General features: G+C 38.1%; 1 protein-coding gene across 1 annotated transcript in view; it reads right to left on the reverse strand.

Moving 5' to 3' along the window:
• Positions 1 to 20,021, reverse strand: part of LOC137293885 (DNA mismatch repair protein Mlh3-like) — a 32,014-nt gene extending 11,993 nt beyond the window's left edge. The window contains exons 1-4 of the mRNA XM_067824668.1: positions 19,936 to 20,021; positions 17,776 to 18,067; positions 13,355 to 17,322; positions 11,357 to 11,461 (exon numbers count right to left, since the gene is read on the reverse strand). Coding sequence (XP_067680769.1) covers positions 11,357 to 11,461; positions 13,355 to 17,322; positions 17,776 to 17,990 — 4,288 coding nt within the window. The 5' untranslated portion in view covers positions 17,991 to 18,067; positions 19,936 to 20,021. The remainder of the gene's footprint in view (positions 1 to 11,356; positions 11,462 to 13,354; positions 17,323 to 17,775; positions 18,068 to 19,935) is intronic.
• Positions 20,022 to 20,120: the final 99 nt, after the last annotated feature.

Raw genomic sequence — 20,120 nt, forward strand, 5'->3', positions numbered from 1 at the left:
AGCCAAGCAACACCTAGCCTTGACTAGTGGAATGGAAGATACCAGGGTGTACCCAAGATGGAATGATCTAATGATGGTCTGTTACAAACCACAAAATTATATCAGGTACCAAACTATGACACCACATCGTTCCTTTGGTGTGTTGTGTTACCACAAAGGCATCAAAGATATCCACAGCTTACTTTGATTAAAACATGTTTAATTCTTTCGTATCTTTGTTAAATCAAAACTAGAATGAAGAAAAAAGATCACAATACAGTCAGGACTGACCAAAATGGTCACTTCATTGTTAATTTAGCAAATGGCTTTCACTGTGTGGACTGGTATATGTGGAACAAGCTGATCCTACTGTGCCAACCCAACCTTTGTATTTTATTACTGTTTCTTCTTAGCAAATGGATTTCACTGGGTGGACTGGTATATGTGGTAAAAGCTGATCCTACTGTGCCAACTTTACCTGAAATATTCCAAGATTTGGGTTGGGACTAATGGCTCAAGTCACTTAGCAACATCCTACCTGGACAAAGTATTGTGATGAACATGTACTGTGATACAGAAGACAACTTCCAGCATACCAAGAAGTCTTGAAGCATCAAGATGACTCAAAAGCCACAATGTTCTATCTAGATTTCTGGAAGTCTGAACATATGTATGCTGGTGTATGTCCCTCACCATACATGCTACACCTGGTCACAAAATGATTTGGGGAAAATCAACACAAAACGTGCCAGTTTTTGTGTGTACTAGTCTTCCAACATGGCTTCTACTTCCTTCAATTCTTATCATCTCTGTGATATACACAGTTGTCCAAAACTGTACTTCAGGTTTATCACAGAAGCCATACAACTTGTGAATTATGTGCACTGAGTATTAGATGGATTAGCTAAGTGAAGTACATCTCCCTGGCAAGGCCTGAAAATGAGATGTTTTCACTGAGATACTGCATGACAAATAAGCTTTCTTTACGCATTATTGTTTGATTGAAGAAAATGTTTCTGTGTGCATAGAGACATCCCGAACAATGACTACGTGTAAGCAAGGTTTCCACAATAACAGGGTCAGGACCCCTCTCCTCAAAGTCATCGTAGCCCTATGACAGTCTATGTTAAAGCAAGGGAGATACGGTCATCTCAGCGCTGCAATTGCTTTGGGGCAAGGACTGAACCTGCTTAACATGTACTAAAACATATTTCAGGTTTTTTGTTCACGAGACAGGAACAAAACATTGTATGGAATGTATACTAACATTATGTTTTAAGGAACCTTTGCATCATTATTATAGGACATTTATACAGCACACATATCCATGCAGCTAGTACATGCTTAAGGTGATGACATATTTCCCCTCAATCATTGGATGCCAGTCTCAACTGCACATCATATTATCAATCTCAACTCCCTGGGGACATCCAACTCTCGCAGCCGCTTGGTGCACATTCATGATCTATCGTGTCCATGATGTCTGAGCACTGAATATGAGCTACTTTTTAAGGCTTTACTTGTATCCAATACCTTTGTTTCACATAGCTAGTCAAGATGGCAGGTATTTTTACATCCATCCCAGCATGACGATATTTTAGCTGCTTTAATCATGACAATACTCTGTTATGATATTACACATGTAGCGCATGGCAGTGTACATTGAATCAGATCGTGCATGAAAATTGCACAGCTTGGGCTGCTAATTTATTTATTCTAATGAATGAACTCTTAATTCCTTCAACATATGCTTGGTTTCACACTGTTCATACATTCAGGACCAATCATGTACCATAATGCTTGTAGAACACCAGTTAGCCAGTATGACAACTCAAATGGATTAGAAAAATGGTGACTTTATGTGATTTCATCAGGGTTAAAATTACAAACACTTTTCTTTATTTTCTTTCTTTAAAATATTAAAAAATCACAGGTTATCCATCCCTCAAGAATAAACTCTGAATTCCTTCATCACATGCTCGGATTCACGCTGTTCATTCACTTAGGACAAATCGTAAATCAGAATGCTTGTAGATTATCCTTTAATTATCAGCGATGTCATAATGGCATATAATGGTCAGTTTATGAACAGAGGAATATTCATGACATTATGATGCACTAGGCCTGCTATTCAGTCACGATACACTTTGTTTATGTATCGATACATATCAATGTAAATGTATGACACAGTATATGAAATCCATGCTGTTTTAGCATTCCATGAGGCTCAACAAACTGCGATCAACCAGACCATGTATAACTCAATTACAGAATCATGTCATGTTTCATGATATACGATAAAGTAACACTTACATGAGTAGTTACTAACTTGAGTTATTGCTAAAAATGGCATTTCAAGCATCCTACTCTCATGAATCGATGCTTCAACGCAACAGTGAACTGAGACATCTGCTAGTCAATCACACCTCCTGAGTATCATTTTCCCTCATGACATTTATGCTCACCACCTGTTACCACTGCCATAACAATTTTATATGTCAGGTGTTAGTTCAGATTTCTGTCAGTTTTAGTCAAGTCATGAAGTCATTAATGCTCTTTAATGGCTAGATGGCATTATATTCAGGACCATAAATATGTTTGCTGTAATACTTGAATAAGTATAAATTAATGTAAATGTGGGTGTCCTTTGTTAATATTTACATGAGGATTATTTTGTAGTCTTTATCACGTTTATAATCATGATTATAAATGAATCAAAAGAGTTTATGAACACTCAGTCTTTCATCATGTTCACAGAATATAGTAACAAATTAATCATATGGTAGTTGAATAAAAGAATCTGAAGTTGTTTCAGTAACATGTGACTGTGTGAGTATGCAATCATTGATTCATGCACATCCGTTTCTTCAACATGTAAGGCGGCAGGGATACTCACACTGCTTTCATGGAGAATTTTCACATTGATGTAATGACTGCAGGGGTGGAAATAACCCATTGCCTGACATCCCAGTCTAGCGTTTGTTCTGTTGGCAAGCAAATTTGCTGTACTGATGTCCGGGTAACTTTCCAATAGCAATCATGTTGTTTATTTTAAAAATCAACAACAAAATTGGTCAGTATGGTGGGAAAATGATCATGGAAGTGTTTTTACATGTGCCAAAAAAAACAGAGTACACTAGCAATTTTAAGTTATTTCCGCTATATATTACTTGTAGAAATGGCATTCAACCATGTCTTCACACACATTACATGTGTGTTTGTAACATGTAAGGTGACAGGGCTATTCACACTGCATTCATGATGAATTTTAATCACTTCGATTTAATGATTTATGTTCACTGATGTTGTTAATTGTTGTAAAAGAGGAGAGGGCAATTATTTTTTAAGTGTTTACATGCATGAGATTATGAAAAGCTTGATCAGGTATGACAGAGACTGTAACTTCAAGGTAACAATTGTAAAAGGGTAAACAGGAACCATGAACATGGAGAAATATGTACTGAAATTTAATGCAATAAACCTGCATGAGTACCTGATGTTAAATGCAGAAATGCAGTTTTGTTTTTTGTGACCTGTTTGTTTTGTTTTGTTTGTTGTTTGATGCTGCACTCAACAATATTGCAGCTATATCATTGTATATAGTGGCAAATTGTAAATAATCGTGTGGGTCAGACAATCCAGAGATCAATATCATGAGCATCAATGTATGCAGTTAGGATAGGATGACATGTGTCCACCGAACCAGCAATCCTTACCACTAGTGGTGTTCCGATGATAAAAAATAATTGAAAATCGATCGAAAGAAGGATTAAAAATAATTGTCGGATGTAAATAACATGTTTTCAATTAATCCTAATTTTGTTGTTTTAGTATATAACACTTGAATGAAGTAAACAAACTATTACATTTGATGAATATATATATATTTCATTTAGTAATCATTCACTACTTAAATCAACACTACTTAAATTTTACCATTGAAGCCGCTAGTCACATCTTATAACAAGCATTAGTTTCTGAACACCAATTCTACCCCGTATCATAAATATACCCTTAAAAAAAGTAGGGGAACTGTACTTTCAATGTACTGTACGACTGCCGATTTTGGTTTTCAGGTTTACAATCATCAGTCAGTACTATGTGCTTTGACCCTGAAAACCCTGACCATGCACAGGTGCAAGAAAATTATTGGAAAAAATGGTCTACAGTGATTTATTGACCTGCCTGAAAAACGTCAAGATTCAGAATGACATCCCATGCACGTGTAGGAGGCTCCCACGTTATGCAAGTGCTTCCCAAGCATTGTGTTTGCGTGTGGTAATAACGGGAAATGATGCACAAGATGAATACATACGATGAATGTCGTAACGTTCCTAAATGGGTTTTCTTTCTACAAGATTTCAAAGTTCAGGTTCCCCTACTTTTGTTGATGAGTGTAGATGCTACATACCATGCCCATAGATGACAAGAATTCAAGGAAGTCACTCAACAGGGCATAGATTTCCAAGGAAGCAGGAAAAACTGAGATAAGGAAGGTTTATATTATTCACTGGCTGATACAAGTGGGGTGTTAGGGGGTTTAAAACGTACACACATACACATATACCTGTTATTGAAAATTCAAGGCAGGTGGGCAGCCTTACACATAAAGTTGATGGAAGCGATGATGAAATAGTTTCCAAATTTTGCTAGCCAGTAGGGCAAGCTATGCTTGATAGTTAGTAGCACACAACATAATTCACTAGCCCAAAATTTGAATGTAGAAGCTAAGTAAACAATTACAAAAATAAATGAGAATAAGATATTGTCGATATAACACAGGTTTCATCATTAAGGTGCTAATATTATTTTTATCATGCTAGAGTGACACATATACATGCATTTACTAAACAAACTCCATGAAAATTCACTAGGCAGTCGGACCAGTGACTATGTAGATTTTACTGGCCCGATTGTATTTTTACTCACCACAGGCTAGCAAGACAAGTGGGTATTTTGACACACAGGATATTTTAATGAAACTTTTATGATTTATAATTAGTTATTAGTCGTTGCTATGAATTAATATACATAAATAGGTGTCTACTCAAAGCATCATAAATAAGCTGCAAGCAGAGATGGAGAAATTGTAATATGAGCTGACAAGTCCAAGAACGAATTTAATATCTAAACAACTCGAAACAAGTTTTGGGCACATATTCTTGCCCCTTACCATAGATTATCCATATTATGCAGTGAATGATCACTGCTGCTGCAACATGAAAGAACTGGATGTTCTTAACTTCTTTTGAATAGTATAGCATAACTGTTTGACTACTGATCAGTGTAATGAAACTGGTCATGCTTTTGGTTAAAATACTGATATGCTTAACTCCATGGTTCTAGAATAGAACTAGAATTGTGTGAATACACACACCAAACACAGGCATCAGATGTTGTGACAACTATTCTCAAGAAAAACATGAGAGTAGTGTAGGATTACGCAATGACCATGAATTGTGCATGTGTATATGATAAACACATGCATGAACCATGCACATGCTCACATAATTTCACAAGAGGCAAGCACATGCTGACTGACTTTCATACAAATCATGAATGAAAATGTTCTTTGAGATATTTGCTCACATCCTCTGCAATATTCTAGTAACCATAACAAACCATGTATTGAACAGACCACCACTTATGGATTGGAGAGTTCAAGGCCATTCAGTACACAATCAATGACAACATACATGATGTGTAACCTAAAATAACACAAAATCAATACATCAGCTGTTCGTCATTAGAAGCCGGCCGGCGTCCTAACAAGTCCGCCATGTTGGCTAAAATCATTCCGTGGCACAAGTTCTGAGGGATGAAATGAATATAGAAAATCAAGACTCATGCACTTTTTCAAAGCACTCTCAAAACGCGTGGAGTATATGAAAAGGATTTATCCAAAGGTGACATTTTATGCTTGGCTTGGCACTAGACACTCAGACAGACTGCCACATCACTGAAAAGCACCAAGGTGTGTGATGCATTAACAATGCCTCCCAAGCAGCTCCCAAGGAACCAAGACTATCATGTTCACTTCGTCTGTGATGACAGAGACCTGGACTACATCCAGCCAGCGATAACACACCTCCGCCAACAAGGATGGCAGTGTATTGACTTGTCAGAGGCTCCATCTGGTGCAAAGACGGAAGTCTACTACTTCGATCGATTCACAAGCCGGTCAGTATGGAACGTGTTAGTCGTATCATCAAAAACTACGGACAAGCTTATGTTCCAACAGCATGTGGTAATCGAAAATGCCAGGTGGAATCGTAAAGCAAATATCATTGTTTTACATGCCCAGAAAAATATGGAAAACTTCCTCTCACCATTACTTAGCTCATTTCAGCAAGTGCTTCACGATGAAAATTGGATTTCTAATCTTACATGTGCTATTTCTACAAGTCCAGCGTATTTCAAGCATCTTGAGAATAGATGTTTTGATGACAGACATAAAGGAATTGTTGATTATCTGAACATACATCAGGGTGACAGTGGAGACCGGTTATGGAAATCAGATGAAATTGAACGTGTGAGACGCTATGAAAAAAAGCGTCGCCCAATTCTAACCTCAATCCATATGTTGTATCAAAAGAGAAAAAGTATTAAGTGGCCAAGGCTATAAAAATGCTCTACATTTATGGTGTGCTGGTGGCATGTGCCTCTTATAACAGTAAACATGGAAACTTCCCCATATCATCCTACATTTCTTCAAAATATTTTCCTCGAGAGTACCACCATGAAGCACTATCACGATTCATCTGCACTTGTCTGAGTGAGACATTTGAAGGTGAAGTCATTTTGACCATATTGAGAATGACCTGCACGGGACAGAGTGAACACACACCAGCAAATGTTACGTGAACTGATGGATATTCCTTGGATCAGGTATTTGAACATTGTTGAAGAAATATGATCCTTGGGATGAGCCAAGTAAACTGCATGAAATCTTCCAAGAGTCATTTTCACTTTAGGAGCTATGAAAGGATACAAAATGTGACGTCAAACATGTCAATGGGTTGATGTGTTAAACCAAGATCAGAAATGAACTGATATTGTACCTATCTGGAAAATATTGAATGCTAAAGATTTCATCTTTTGTTTAAGGAATAGACCACAAAATGCCACTGGTCCTTCTTAAAATTCTGTTGGTGTCAGCCTTGCAGACTTGCATCAACTTAGAACATTACAGTGTTTCATGTGTAAAACATGCATAAAGTTGTTATCTAGTATCCAGGCCTAAATGAATGCTATTCCCACCCAAATATCTAAACAAGATATTCAAACATGCAAAATTTATTTAAACATGAAACATGCTTTCTGCAAACAAACAGATCATTATCTGTTGGTGGATGTGATCCATATAAAGGAAGAATGTTTTGTAGAACTAGGTACATGCTGTGTGTGAAATAGCCCCAAAACATGGCCTGCAAGACTTAAATGTTGTCTTGCCAGATTCTACTTAGTTCAAGTTTCACAGGAATGAAAATGTGACAGTATTCGTTTCAAGGCATGTGTTTCATGTGATAATCAAAGTTAAATCTTGTTAAGCAACGTATCTTGTGATTGGTTAATCTAAAAATACAACCAATCAAAAACAGTGTTACTGTGAAAACAGTCACTGAAAACAGAGACCATATCTATTATATGAAAACAAGATAAAAAAGGATAACTCTAATCTCACAACAATGATTTATTATCAGCAGAGATTTTTTTTGTTTTGATGGTTGTTTGGGTGCATGGAAAGGAAGAAAGTTTGCAGTTTACTTTGGAAGACTGCAAAAAAAAACCCCTTTCAACATGGTTAAATATTTCAGGAGCCGGTACAACCTGCGACATTTCTGGACCTTTAACCCAATTGTAACTCTGTAGGTCAGGGCTTACAAGGCTATAGGGTGTTTTTCCTCAAATCAAGGAAACACATGAAATTCTCATTTTCACTACTTCCAGTTTGACTGCCCGTCCAATAAACAACCTGTTCCAGTCGAGCGGTGTTTAATTACGAGCTTTCTCCCCTCCATCTGGTAGACTGTTCCAAACTACAAGTGTAATCAGTATAGCAGTAATGATGTTGTGCAGCCATCAAAATTATGGCAGTATATTAAAAGGTACACGGCAAAATTTAATTTTTAATCAGAGTAGAGAATTACCTTATCTTAGGTGGTAATCGGATTAAAGGGTAGACAAACTAGGTGTAATCAGCTACACAGGTACAGTACATTATCAGTATATGGGTGCTCCATTACATGTTTATGTTCCTGAGTAGTCAAACTGGGAGAAGTCATACTGGGACGATACCCTACAGAGTAACACCACGGTACATGTAAATATATTCAGTTTTAGGGCAGAATATTTTCCATCTAACTAACAAAAAGTAAGACTTTATCAACATGTGATCATGGCTTGGAGGAGGTTATTGGTTTGGAATTGCAGTGATAATTAAAACCCTGTGATACCAATAGTTATTTATGCAAATATTTTATTTATAATTTTCTAATATGCCATCATCATCATCATCATCATCATCATCATCATCATCATCATCATCATCATGTGTATCTTATTTATATGTGAATGGTGTTTTCCGTTACATTCTGGTGTATTATTTGCTTCTTAATAGATATGAACCATCATCCTCATCTCTTTGTAATCTTTAATTACTTTTATTTTTAATGTTGTCAGTCTGTGAATGTGATAACATTTAATACTATAGTGTCATTATGTTGGCATCTTGTGCTGCTGGATTTCACATGGTCAATCAACAAAAGAAAGTATCTTTCAAATCCAGTCTGAAAAGCATTGACAGTAATAAAGATACTCTGATTTTTACAACACAGTGTGTACCAAAACCTACTGAGTCAGTATTTATTTTCAGTGCATATCGGTCTCATAATGTTGACAACTACAAGCTTAGGCATTTTTTTGTTACTTGGTTTAGAGATCCACACAAAGCTGAAATATAATGAAAGAGGAAAAATAAAACAAAATGTTTTTATACGGGTTATCTTTTTTAGCCACTATATGCTGCCAAACTCATTAGAAAACATACAAAGTGAGAGAAAAAAAAAAGGAAGAAAAAATAGCAAATTATAACTTTCAAATCTTCCTTGAAACAACACTTGTAAGTGGGTGTAGCTATCTTTGCTGGTCCACATCCTGTCATTTAACTTAAATATTGTATTCTCTGAGCTGTTTAGTCAACCATATTCGCTTTTACCTGTGGAACAGAGAGAGAGGTAATGCCACAGGCTTCTCAGCTGGCATGCTGCACCTAACATATATGATATACTCAAGGGTGTAAATAATATCTCCATATTCCCTTCCTTTTTTCTTTCTTTACCCCTTACTGACCTGAAATCTGTAAACCAAGAAATTAAAAACAATAGGCTTTACTGGACCTAAGAAAGTTTGCAGGACAGGCAGTTCTGTCCAGTGGGTGTGTGAGTAGGTGAGTGTAGGTTTCCGCTATTAGCAATATTCCTGCAATGTCATGGTAGGAATACCAGAAATAGGCTTTACACATTGTTACCATGTGGGGAATCAAACCCAGGTCTTCAGCATGACTGTAAAATCTTTAACAACCAGGCTACCTTACCATCCCCAAGTAGTAAAAGAAGTCGTAGACTGTAACATACAGAATCGGCTCCAAGGTCATAACTCAGCATTACTTAACACCTAGTAAAGCCTCTAGAATTGAAAACATCAAATAAATTTGACATATTCAGTGCTAAGAAAGGAATTTTTATAGAACATACTGAAAGTAAATGGTTTGGGGAACTAGATGATTCATACAAATACAAGTGACCCTTGAATTGAATCACTCCTCTGATTTAGTCCTGATATTAGCACACTAGACACATGGTATCACTTGGTGTATCCAGAGACCATATACTGATATGTCTCTGCTGTACTCATATATACATATATAAGCAGCACGATCAGCAAATTGGTGCAAAGGTCAAAGGGACCCTGGGGACACCGGAAAAATACAAGCACAACCTCAAACACAGCTAAGGGGAGACAACTTGGTGCTAGTGTGAATCAGTCAGTATCTAACAGCTGTTTGAGAAGAGTACACTTTTGTCAACATCTGAGCATATAACTTTAATTCTTAAGTTAGAACCACATTCCCACAGCTGCACAATGACCATGCTAACTCTGGTAGAGATTCCATTGAATCGATACAAAAACAAAAGCCACTGGAATTGGACAAAAAAATCAACAACATGAACATGATGAATATGATGAAATAATTCATACAAAATGTAAGAGGTAATGCTAAGCAGATTTACTGCCTTGTTGTGGTTCTTGATCATGTCCATTACAGTATTTACAGTATTAATAAAGAAACGTGAGTAAGTTCAGTTTTATGACACTTTTAGCTATCTCCCAGCAATATCACATCGGGGTACGCCAGAATTGGACTTCACACACTGTACCCATGTGGGGAATCGAACCCAGGTCTTCCGTGTGATGAGTGAATGCTTTAATCACTAGGCTACTCCACCGCCTCTAGAAAGACAAGTAATAGGTGTGTATGGTATATAAAGCTGGGTATGAAAGCTGTCTGAGTATTCACTGTTTAATGCTGCATTCAGCAATAAGCTGATTACATGGCAGCAGTCTCGCAACCCTGGCTCAGACAGTCCAATGATCAACAGCATTTACAAAATTGTGTACAATGACATGTGTCAACCAAGTGAGTGAGCCTGACCACCCATTAGTCGCCTCTTACAACAAGCATGGGTTCCTGAAGACCAATTCTAATCGTGATTTTCAAAGGTTGATGACATTTATTACAAGTCATCAAACATGCATCACCTTTCAGTCCAAACATAAAAGAAAAAGTACAAAAGACATGACATATGGATGCACTCTACCAGATTCACACACACCTGCAAAACTCAAGGAAGGGACAGAACACTGATTAATGCACCAAACTTGATCAGTATTAATTGTGGATGAAGCCACAAGAGTGAGTGATTAAGTGAGTCAGTCAGTCAGTGAGTCAGTCAGTTAGCAACGTTTCAGCAATATCATGGCAGGAAACACCAGAAATGGGCTTCACATGGGTAATCGAACCCTGATCTTGACAAGCAAATGCTTTATCCACTTAGCTATCCTGCTACCTCGCATTGATCTATGTGTCCGTGGCACAATGATAAACAATCATAAACAGCATCTGCTTTATCCTTAGCAAAGTAAACAACACACTCAAGTCCACGCATCTTGTTCAGGAGTTCATAGTTTGGACTTTTGAAAAGCCCGTAAAAGAATTAAATCGGCATATTGTAGAGTGTTCTACACAATTTGTCTTGTGTCTGTTGCCAGTACTGTTTAACATTTTAAAGATGTACAAGTGAACATAATATCTCACCTTCGTCAACTACTCCATCATGTCCATCAGTTTCATATCCACACTGTTTCCACTGGTCCTCAAACATTGTGTTCCCAGTAAGTCTGTTGACATAGATCTTCTTACCTGATAAGAGAATGTTGTATATATTAGTGGTGGTCCGATAAACTGAAATAATTGAAGTTTGATCACAGTCACAAATACAAAATTACCAAGCTATCGATCATGTTTTCTCATAACTGAACATAAACAATTTTGGAACACTTGTTTGCAATAACAATATTTTTCACAAAATTTATTCTGTCGATTACATTTCATAAGTACTACAAGCTTGTTCCAAGTCATGACTAAATTTATCATAAAACCTCCAGGAAATTCATGTGCCTATCATACCAGCCATCCTTAAAGCTGTGAAATTTGTAAAATGCATTCTGTGCATTTGGCAGAGAAACGAAATGAACTACATGTTTTTCCTTTTTTGTTTTGTGCATTAACAAACATAACGAGAAAATTTTTATACATGATGCAAACCAATTACTCTGTATGATTGATGTAATGAACCAATCACCCATTATGAGATTTAAACCAATTCCAAACAACAGTAGACACAGGATTATATAGAGGACAATGTTAACATATTGGCTTTCTGACTGTCATATTGGCATAATCACAATAATCAAAGGATATCATGAGCAATAATCAACAATGACAAAGATACTGACTTCTGACCATTTTCACACATATTCACACTACTGTATATGTACAGTAGATAAGCCAATCTCACAGATAAGCCGAGGTACTAATTTGACCCTTAAAACCAGTATCAAAATGGTATGCTCCACATATAAGCCAAACCATTAACAATTGCTCATGTTTTATTGTGATCCATCATCGGAAATAGACATGAACAAATTCATATTGATTTCCAAAAGATAATCCTGTTGTTTTCTTACCCCATGAAAAAATATAAAGCGAAGGTGTAGCCTGTAGATAGGCCGACTCCCTTCTCAAAACTGCCTTTTTAGGTCTTCAAATTTTGGCTTATCTGTGTTAAAATATTATAAACGTTTACCCGATTGGCACATTCTCACACACTGTCTTTAGCAGACAGGCAGGCAGACATATAGGTGTCAATAAACCAGACAATGACCTTTCTCTGTGACACAGGCTGCTTACCACAATAACGAGTAGATTATTTACTTGTTTGTGTACACAACCATGATTAGACTATTGCTCACGACGTCATACTCAGGGCATGCACTCTGCTTCAAGCTCCACGAACTTATTTACTGCGCATGCTGGGGGAAATTTAGTGAATCATTTGAACACCGATTTCGCAGGCTTTTTTCATCGAATTTTTTTTTCAACTTTATAGATTGAATTGGCATTTTTGATGATTTGTTTCAGTAAGTGCATACCGAAAGGTATCAGAATCTGCAAAGTTGTGTTTTACACGTTGAACGTGACCTTTAACCTGTATGACGTTTAACCTGAATGTGACCTTTAAACAAAGCTATTTTGACAGCAAAAAAGACTATTCTATTGCCAAAACAGTTAGCTGTTGTATTACCAGGAGGTATATCCAGGTGTGACTAAACATCACTATGCTGACAACATGAAAATAACTGATATGGACTTATGTGTAAGTGGTTTAGTTTTATATTGCCCTGAGCAATATGGGGGCAGTCTGTAACTAATCGAATCTAGGCCAGACAATCCAGTGATCAACACCATGAGCATCAATCTACACATTCGGGAATGACTGACATGTGTCAGCCAGGTCAGTGAGTCTGACCGCCCAATCCTGTTGGTCGCCTCTTACAACAAACACGGGTCACTGAAGATCAATTATAAACCAGATCTTCATGGCTAATATGGGCTTATGACTAATATGAGTACAGTTGACACTGACACAGATTAAAATCTAGAGTGAACATACTGGAATAACTATTCCTAAATTACCTAACTATAATGACAAGAAGCCCTGACACAGACAAAATAAATCATTTCTTCATTTACCTGTCTTGGGATCCTCCACATCTGACCATTTTGGTTTTGTCACTGTTTGGGTGTGTGTCCCTGCTGAGCTGCAAGAAGGCTGATCACCTGTATATCCACCAATGAAACAACTAGATCCAAGATTCCTATTTTCAATGCTCACATCAGACACTGGTCCACAGCTGGAGTCACAGGTTTGTTCCCCATCACACTGAACAGAACTGCGATTTGGTGAATAAGCCTTTGCATGAATGTCATCCAGAGTTAACTCCCTTGAATCAACAAAATTTTCTGTCATTTCACTTTCAAATTCCTTCGCAAGATTGTCATTGATTTCATTCAAATTTTCTAACAAATCTTCTGTAGGTGTGACTTCCATAGGCACACCCGAGCATGAATTATCCACAGTAGACTTGGTCTGTTGATGCGTGCTTTGAGCCCTGTCAGGCATGGTCTCACTTACATCATCACTATAACCTCTGCCATAAACTTGAATTTCATTATCCTTTGGGTCTCCAGGCAGCAGTTTTCTCAAGGGGAAAGAATCATCTGTACGAGTCAATTTGGTTGAATCTGCTTGTTGGGGACTACGCTGACCACATGTTAAGGAGTTAAAATCTGGACAATCCTCAAATGTTGAATGAGGTAGAGATAGCAAAGGTGACTCTGTTGCTAAATCATCTTCCTTCGTCATGGAGATATATGATAACTTTGAGGTGGTGACTGAACATGAATCAGCAACAGTCATGTCACTTTCAGAATCTTTCTCCTTATTCAAGCATGAGGTACCTGATGGAAGGAGAACAGAAAAGGATGAATCTGGCAAGTCTGGGTCAGCAACTTCTTCCTCGTCTTCACAAATAACAGAACCATCACCAATCAAACCAGACAGTGTTTCACGGGCATAATCCACTTTCTCAGCTGGGCTGGAGGGAGATCCTGTCGTAGGTGTAACTCTATCAACATTGGGTGAGAATCCTCCACTTTGGCAATCCTCATCATATGCTTTCACGTCTAGAGTAAAGCCTTGTGAAGACAGGCCAGTTGGCTGGAAGCTTTGTTGGCAGTAAGCTGGAGGAGAACCACTCTCCTGATCAGACACTTCAGGTGAACAAATGTCAACATGTGGCAGAATCACTGAGTCCACACTCTCCGTCTCTGATACATCCAAATAATCTGGCATGGTATTGTCATCAACTCTGTCACAAACTCTGTCAGAGTATGACGTGAATGGCAGTAAAGTTCTTCTAGTTCTCCCTCTTTCACATGTTACATTCTGGTTTAAATCCGAATACTCTAATGACTTCTCACTGCTTGATGTGACAGGGTCACTTCCATCAGCCTCAAGATCATCAGGAGTAGTTGGTAGTTCTAACTCATCAGGAACTGCTGTATCTACCAGGGTTTCCACCTTGTTCTCATTTTCATCAGAGACGATGTTCTCTACATTTTTGAAAAATGAAGCAGGTGTCTCAACAAAGGATGAAGATGACAGGAACTCTCTACTGCATGTTTTCACACAAGAATCATCAACACAGCTCCTTTTGGCTAACTTTGATAACTTTGCTGCAGTTGATAAAGCAAAAGGATTAAATCTTTTCCTGACTGAATGTTCTGATCTTGAAGTTAGATACTCAATGTCATCAAGTGTGGGCACAACTGGATTCCTGTCATTGATATATTGTTCTGCAGCTGCATTGGATTTTGATGGTTGTAGTATTTGAATGGCAGATGTTGATACCACTGCTATGTCCTGAACTGTAGAAGATGAAGGTACATCAGTAGCAAATGCTTGCTGATGCTGATGAGCTCTCTGTTCACCACACTGAATGGTAGAAGAATCATCCTGTGATGGCAAGCTGCTTGTCCTGAGTGAACCTCGTAGCTGAGTAAAGCTGCTATGATAATCATGACATGCTTCTTTCTGAGCAGATGCTCCAGTTACAATACCAGTATCAGACCCTCTTATTTGTTCAGATGAAGCATCCCTTACTAAAGGTTCTGACAGCTCTGTTGTTTGATCACCTGAAGCTCCAGGATTGTTGGAATATTGCCTGGTCTCAAGGTTAGTATTCTTAAATTTTTCTAACTTGGCACTGATGATTCTCTTTCCTGCCGCAGACCTTGCATTTAGCACAAGTCTTTCACTAATCTTCTTGGCTGCAGACTTCTGAGCATGTTCTTCATGAGCTCTGGTTTCGCTAAGGCTACTGAGAGCTGGAAGTCCAAGTCTCTTGCACATCTTGTCTGCTGCTGATGATTTTGATTTCTGTGAGATGAGATGAAGGTTCTGTAACTTCTGTCTTCCAGAAGTGGAAGCACCAGGAGTAGAGTCTGGGAGACATATGAAGGCTTTCCTTTCAGTATCCACAGTATACAAGGTGTTAGATTTCATCTTGATCTGACAGTCTCTTAAAGTACTGGGTAATGGATCTTCACTGTCATCACATGGATTTGATGTTGTGATGTCATCAGTTATTGATTCAGATAGCTGCATTGGTTCCTCTGAAATGTCGTCTACTGCTTCCTTCCCATCACTTGACTGGTGATCTGTGACTGTTGAAGTCAGTAAATTGAGAGGTGTAGCTTCGTAGAGTGACTTTGAAGAATACAGAGTTGAATTATTCATGTCAGGTGGGTTCTGATATTTACCAGGAGCTGATGTTTGAGCAGATTTTGATGTACAAATGTCATTTCTGTCAGACATATTCCCATCGCCAACGTTCTGAACATTTAAAAGAGGCGTCTCATTTATCAAATTAACTTCAGTTGAAGATTTCGATGAATTTTCAGAACTGATAGAGTGCTCATCCTTGTGTTTTATCAAACTTTCATCTTGAAGAAGCTGATTCTTTCGAATTGCCATAACATCCCGAGGTCTCCTCACTCTCTTTGAGAAGAGGCAGTTAGATGCATTGAGTGTAGAAATGTTCTCTGTATAGTCCTTAACTTTGGTTTCAGGATCTAATGAATCAGTGGCTTCATTCAAACCCGACTCTGATCCTTGGACATCTTCACTTGCCTGGGGTGCCCCATCCCCACCATCTGGGATCTTCAGTGCATCACTGTGGCTGCTCTCACCTGGTACAGTGACAGGAGAAACTAACGACAGGTCTGACACAGAAACCAGGTTCTCTCTCTTCAAGAATTCCATTACCATTTCATCAATGGCATCAGTCAAAGCTGTCCAATCTTTGAACTCAACTAATGTCTTTGCTGGGTCGAAGGTGATATCGTATGCATCAAGTGGACATTTCACATTGATAACAAACATGGCATACTTGTCTCCTTGTTTCGGTGGACTTGAAGACTGGGCACCTACTGATTGTATTCCTCCTATACTGCCTTCAAAATTGGATCCTTTTCTCTTTAATACAAGAGACCTTCCCAATGTATGATTCAAAATTTTGTGCACTTTTGTCTTCAGAACCAGTCTACCATTCACATACACAAACTGCAGGCTCTTAGCGCAATGACCCTCTTTCCCAACAAAACCTTCCACCAGAAAACAACCCTTCTGGAGAGATACCTCTCTCAAACATTTAGACTTCCCAGTCCCAAACAGATGCATAAAGGCTGTCAACACGCTGCTACTTTTCTGTGTCTGTAAAAGTATGTTCCCACTAATATCATTTCTGAGACTGAAGCTTACAGATGGGTGGATCAAAGCAATCCCTTCAACTCTATAGCGTATCCTTTCTAGTTCCAAGGCTTCATTCATATTTTTCTTCCTTACTGGGAGACTGTAGAACAAGTCATGGGCAGTCACAGTGGTGCCTATGGATGGTCGATGAATAACAGACTCTGACACTGCCTGTGCCACACCTTTCTGGAACATCTTACAGTATGTCTGATGGGACCTACTGGTTCGACTGGTGATCTCCAACACAGCTGCTGTATCTCGGATGCTTGCAATAGCCTCACCTCGATAGCCGAAATACTGAAGATTGTTTAGATCTTCAAGCTCATGACACTTGCTGGTCGAGTACCTTAAACAGATAAGGACACATTCTTTAGTGACTACATTAGAAATTATTTGATAATTTTGATTACAACTTAGGACTCTCACGTCACACTTGCCAAAATATTACCTGGGAAGATGATTTTACAGTTTAATCTATCTTGCTTGCTCATTATACTTTATATACTTTATGAAACCTAGAAAGGTGCTCTATTTTATCTTTTGGTTATTGGGAACTTGTCATTTTGTAAAATTCCATATACAATGTTTAACAGGCAAGACATCCTCATAGTTAAGATGCAACATAATTCGATGTGCTATCACTTAATAAACTCACAGCTGAACTTTACCCAATAAATATTTGAAGTTAAAGTTTATGATCAGAAATATCCGGATAACGACCCTTTCCTCCTGAGGCATAGAGGATCATTCATGGTCTTCATATAAATCAGTGGAAACAAACAAATCCATAAACCTGTACCTCTCACCAACTTTCTCCAGCTGGTCTCTGCCTATGCCTTGTCCATTGTCCACTGCCTGTACCTTGAAGCAAGGTAGATCCACTCTGACTGCTATGCATGAGGCACCAGCATCTAGAGCATTCATGATAAGCTCCTCTACACATTGTGTCAGGCTTGTGATGGCCACGCCAGAACGCAGGTGGGACTGTACCTCGTCAGAGAGCTGACGGATCATCTCAAAGTGTCAGAGTGTCAAACTGACATGCCATTGCCCTTTGCAGCCAGACCAACACCTTCCTGGATTCCATAATACTGAAAGAAATAACAAGTTTGAAACATTGAATGCACATGGTTCTCTAAGACTTAGTGTATAAGTGAGTGAGTGAGAATGGTTTAACACTGCTTTTAGCAATACTCCAGCAATATGACACTTGGGGAAGGCCAGAAATGGGCTCGACACTTTGTACCCATGTGTGGGATCAAACCTAGGTCTTCGGCATGATGAGCAAATGCTACTCCACTGCCTGAGTGTTTAAGACAATGAAGTCAAACAAAATTTGAAAAAATATTTCAGTTCCTAAATTAATTAAACTACTGCTATTGAATCAAAAAGGAAAAGGCTTTGTGTGTGTTGGTTGGGGGTGGTCAGATGGGGAGTTGTGTGGGTAGGGTTGGGATGAGGCTTTGAGTTAAGTGTTGAGAGCTACCACTGCTGCAAGCAGTTAGTGTCACCTTTCTACACATTCACACATTGGAGCCATGTAAATATAAATATATCACAGGTGCAATACTGAATCAGAAATGGCAGCTGTTGGTACAACAAAGATTTCACTTTCTGCTTTCATAAAAATGTATGTTTGACATCAATAAACGATCAGATTTTCATCAACAGTTTCAATGCCCTGTGGCAGATTGAGGGCACATGGATGCAGTCTACCATGCCATCTCAAGAAAATGCCACCAATTTCATCTGGAGAAAACAACACTGGTCCTGGAGTTTCAGATGTTAATAATTTGAATTATGTAACAAACATATTCTGTACCTATACTGGACAGAGACCAGTTATCACCATTTTTTAGCAGTTTTCAACATTTTGATCCAATGTTTTTTAATATAATGAAACAAAATTGATCTTGATGATAGATTACTTATTCATCAACATTTCTGGCTTGTTTTCAATTGCTGATCAGGTTTTTCTGAAATACAGTCAACAAGAAATGTGGTAGTGTATATTGTGCTTTCACAATAACTAACGACACCAGTATTTGCCATTTCTGAATTTTTCTTGTTCTTAACCAAATGTGACATTAATTTGGTAATAAAACTGTTGTTGTTTCAAACCATCACCTATCGAGGAAATTTCACAATTGAATTTTTTTTTTAAAAAATAGAAATATAAAAGAATAAGACACGCTCTCATTGTCACTGTAAATGTTGACCGTTGCTGATATAACTTATAAGCTGATGGGAAGATGGAGATGTCACCGCATCATTAAACTCATCAAAGTTTACTTTTTGAGAAGTTATTATAATTTTTCTCAGGGAAAAAAAGTAAAGATAAAGGTGAAACTTTAAGGTGAAAATATTGGTCAGTATCATCTGCATTTCATTGGTCCTTAAAGCTGAGATGGAAATTTACGTCAATTTAATGTTTAGTGATTGAGAGTTGACATTATGGGTATGATGAGACAAATTAAATCTGCATATTTTATGGACTAAATGACAGAATGTCTCGGGAACAAAAGAATCATCACATAACACACTGTAGATGAAGTCGTGGAGACTTTTGGATATTGCAGATCAGGCAACTGAAAATGAACTGTTTACCCAAACTGAGATCCGCCATGCAGGGTCATGTCTTGAATCATGTAAATTGACTGGACCGTATCGCGGCGTTCGGCTATTCTGAACAACTAGGACAAGCGTTAATTGTCATAGAAATGTTTCTATTTAAACACAACTTACACAAGGGGGTAGGGGTGGGAGTGTTGTTGTGATGTCATGGTGAGTAGAATTGACTGACTTGGCAGTAAGTTACAAGAAACAAGTTGATAAACACTCGACAATCGCCTAAATAAAAATGAGTTTTATGAAAACTGGAAAATGACTCAAACACATCTTGTCACAAGGAACAAAATGACAAATGTTGATACGTTACATGTTCAGTGACTGTACGTACATTCAAAACGGAAACATCATGACACATCTCCGGTCGTCTCCTTGTCTCCAACAAACCGGATGTTTATGAAGGATCGTTTGTAAATCACGTGTCAAATGGCGGTCTCGCGTGAGGTTGGTTTGACCTAAAACTCGGATTCGTCCATACGGAACTAAGGATTTAAACCTTCTCGTGGCAAAGTCCGA

Source organism: Haliotis asinina, chromosome 8, assembly GCF_037392515.1.
Source record: "Haliotis asinina isolate JCU_RB_2024 chromosome 8, JCU_Hal_asi_v2, whole genome shotgun sequence".
Classification (NCBI taxonomy): Eukaryota; Metazoa; Mollusca; class Gastropoda; order Lepetellida; family Haliotidae; genus Haliotis; species Haliotis asinina.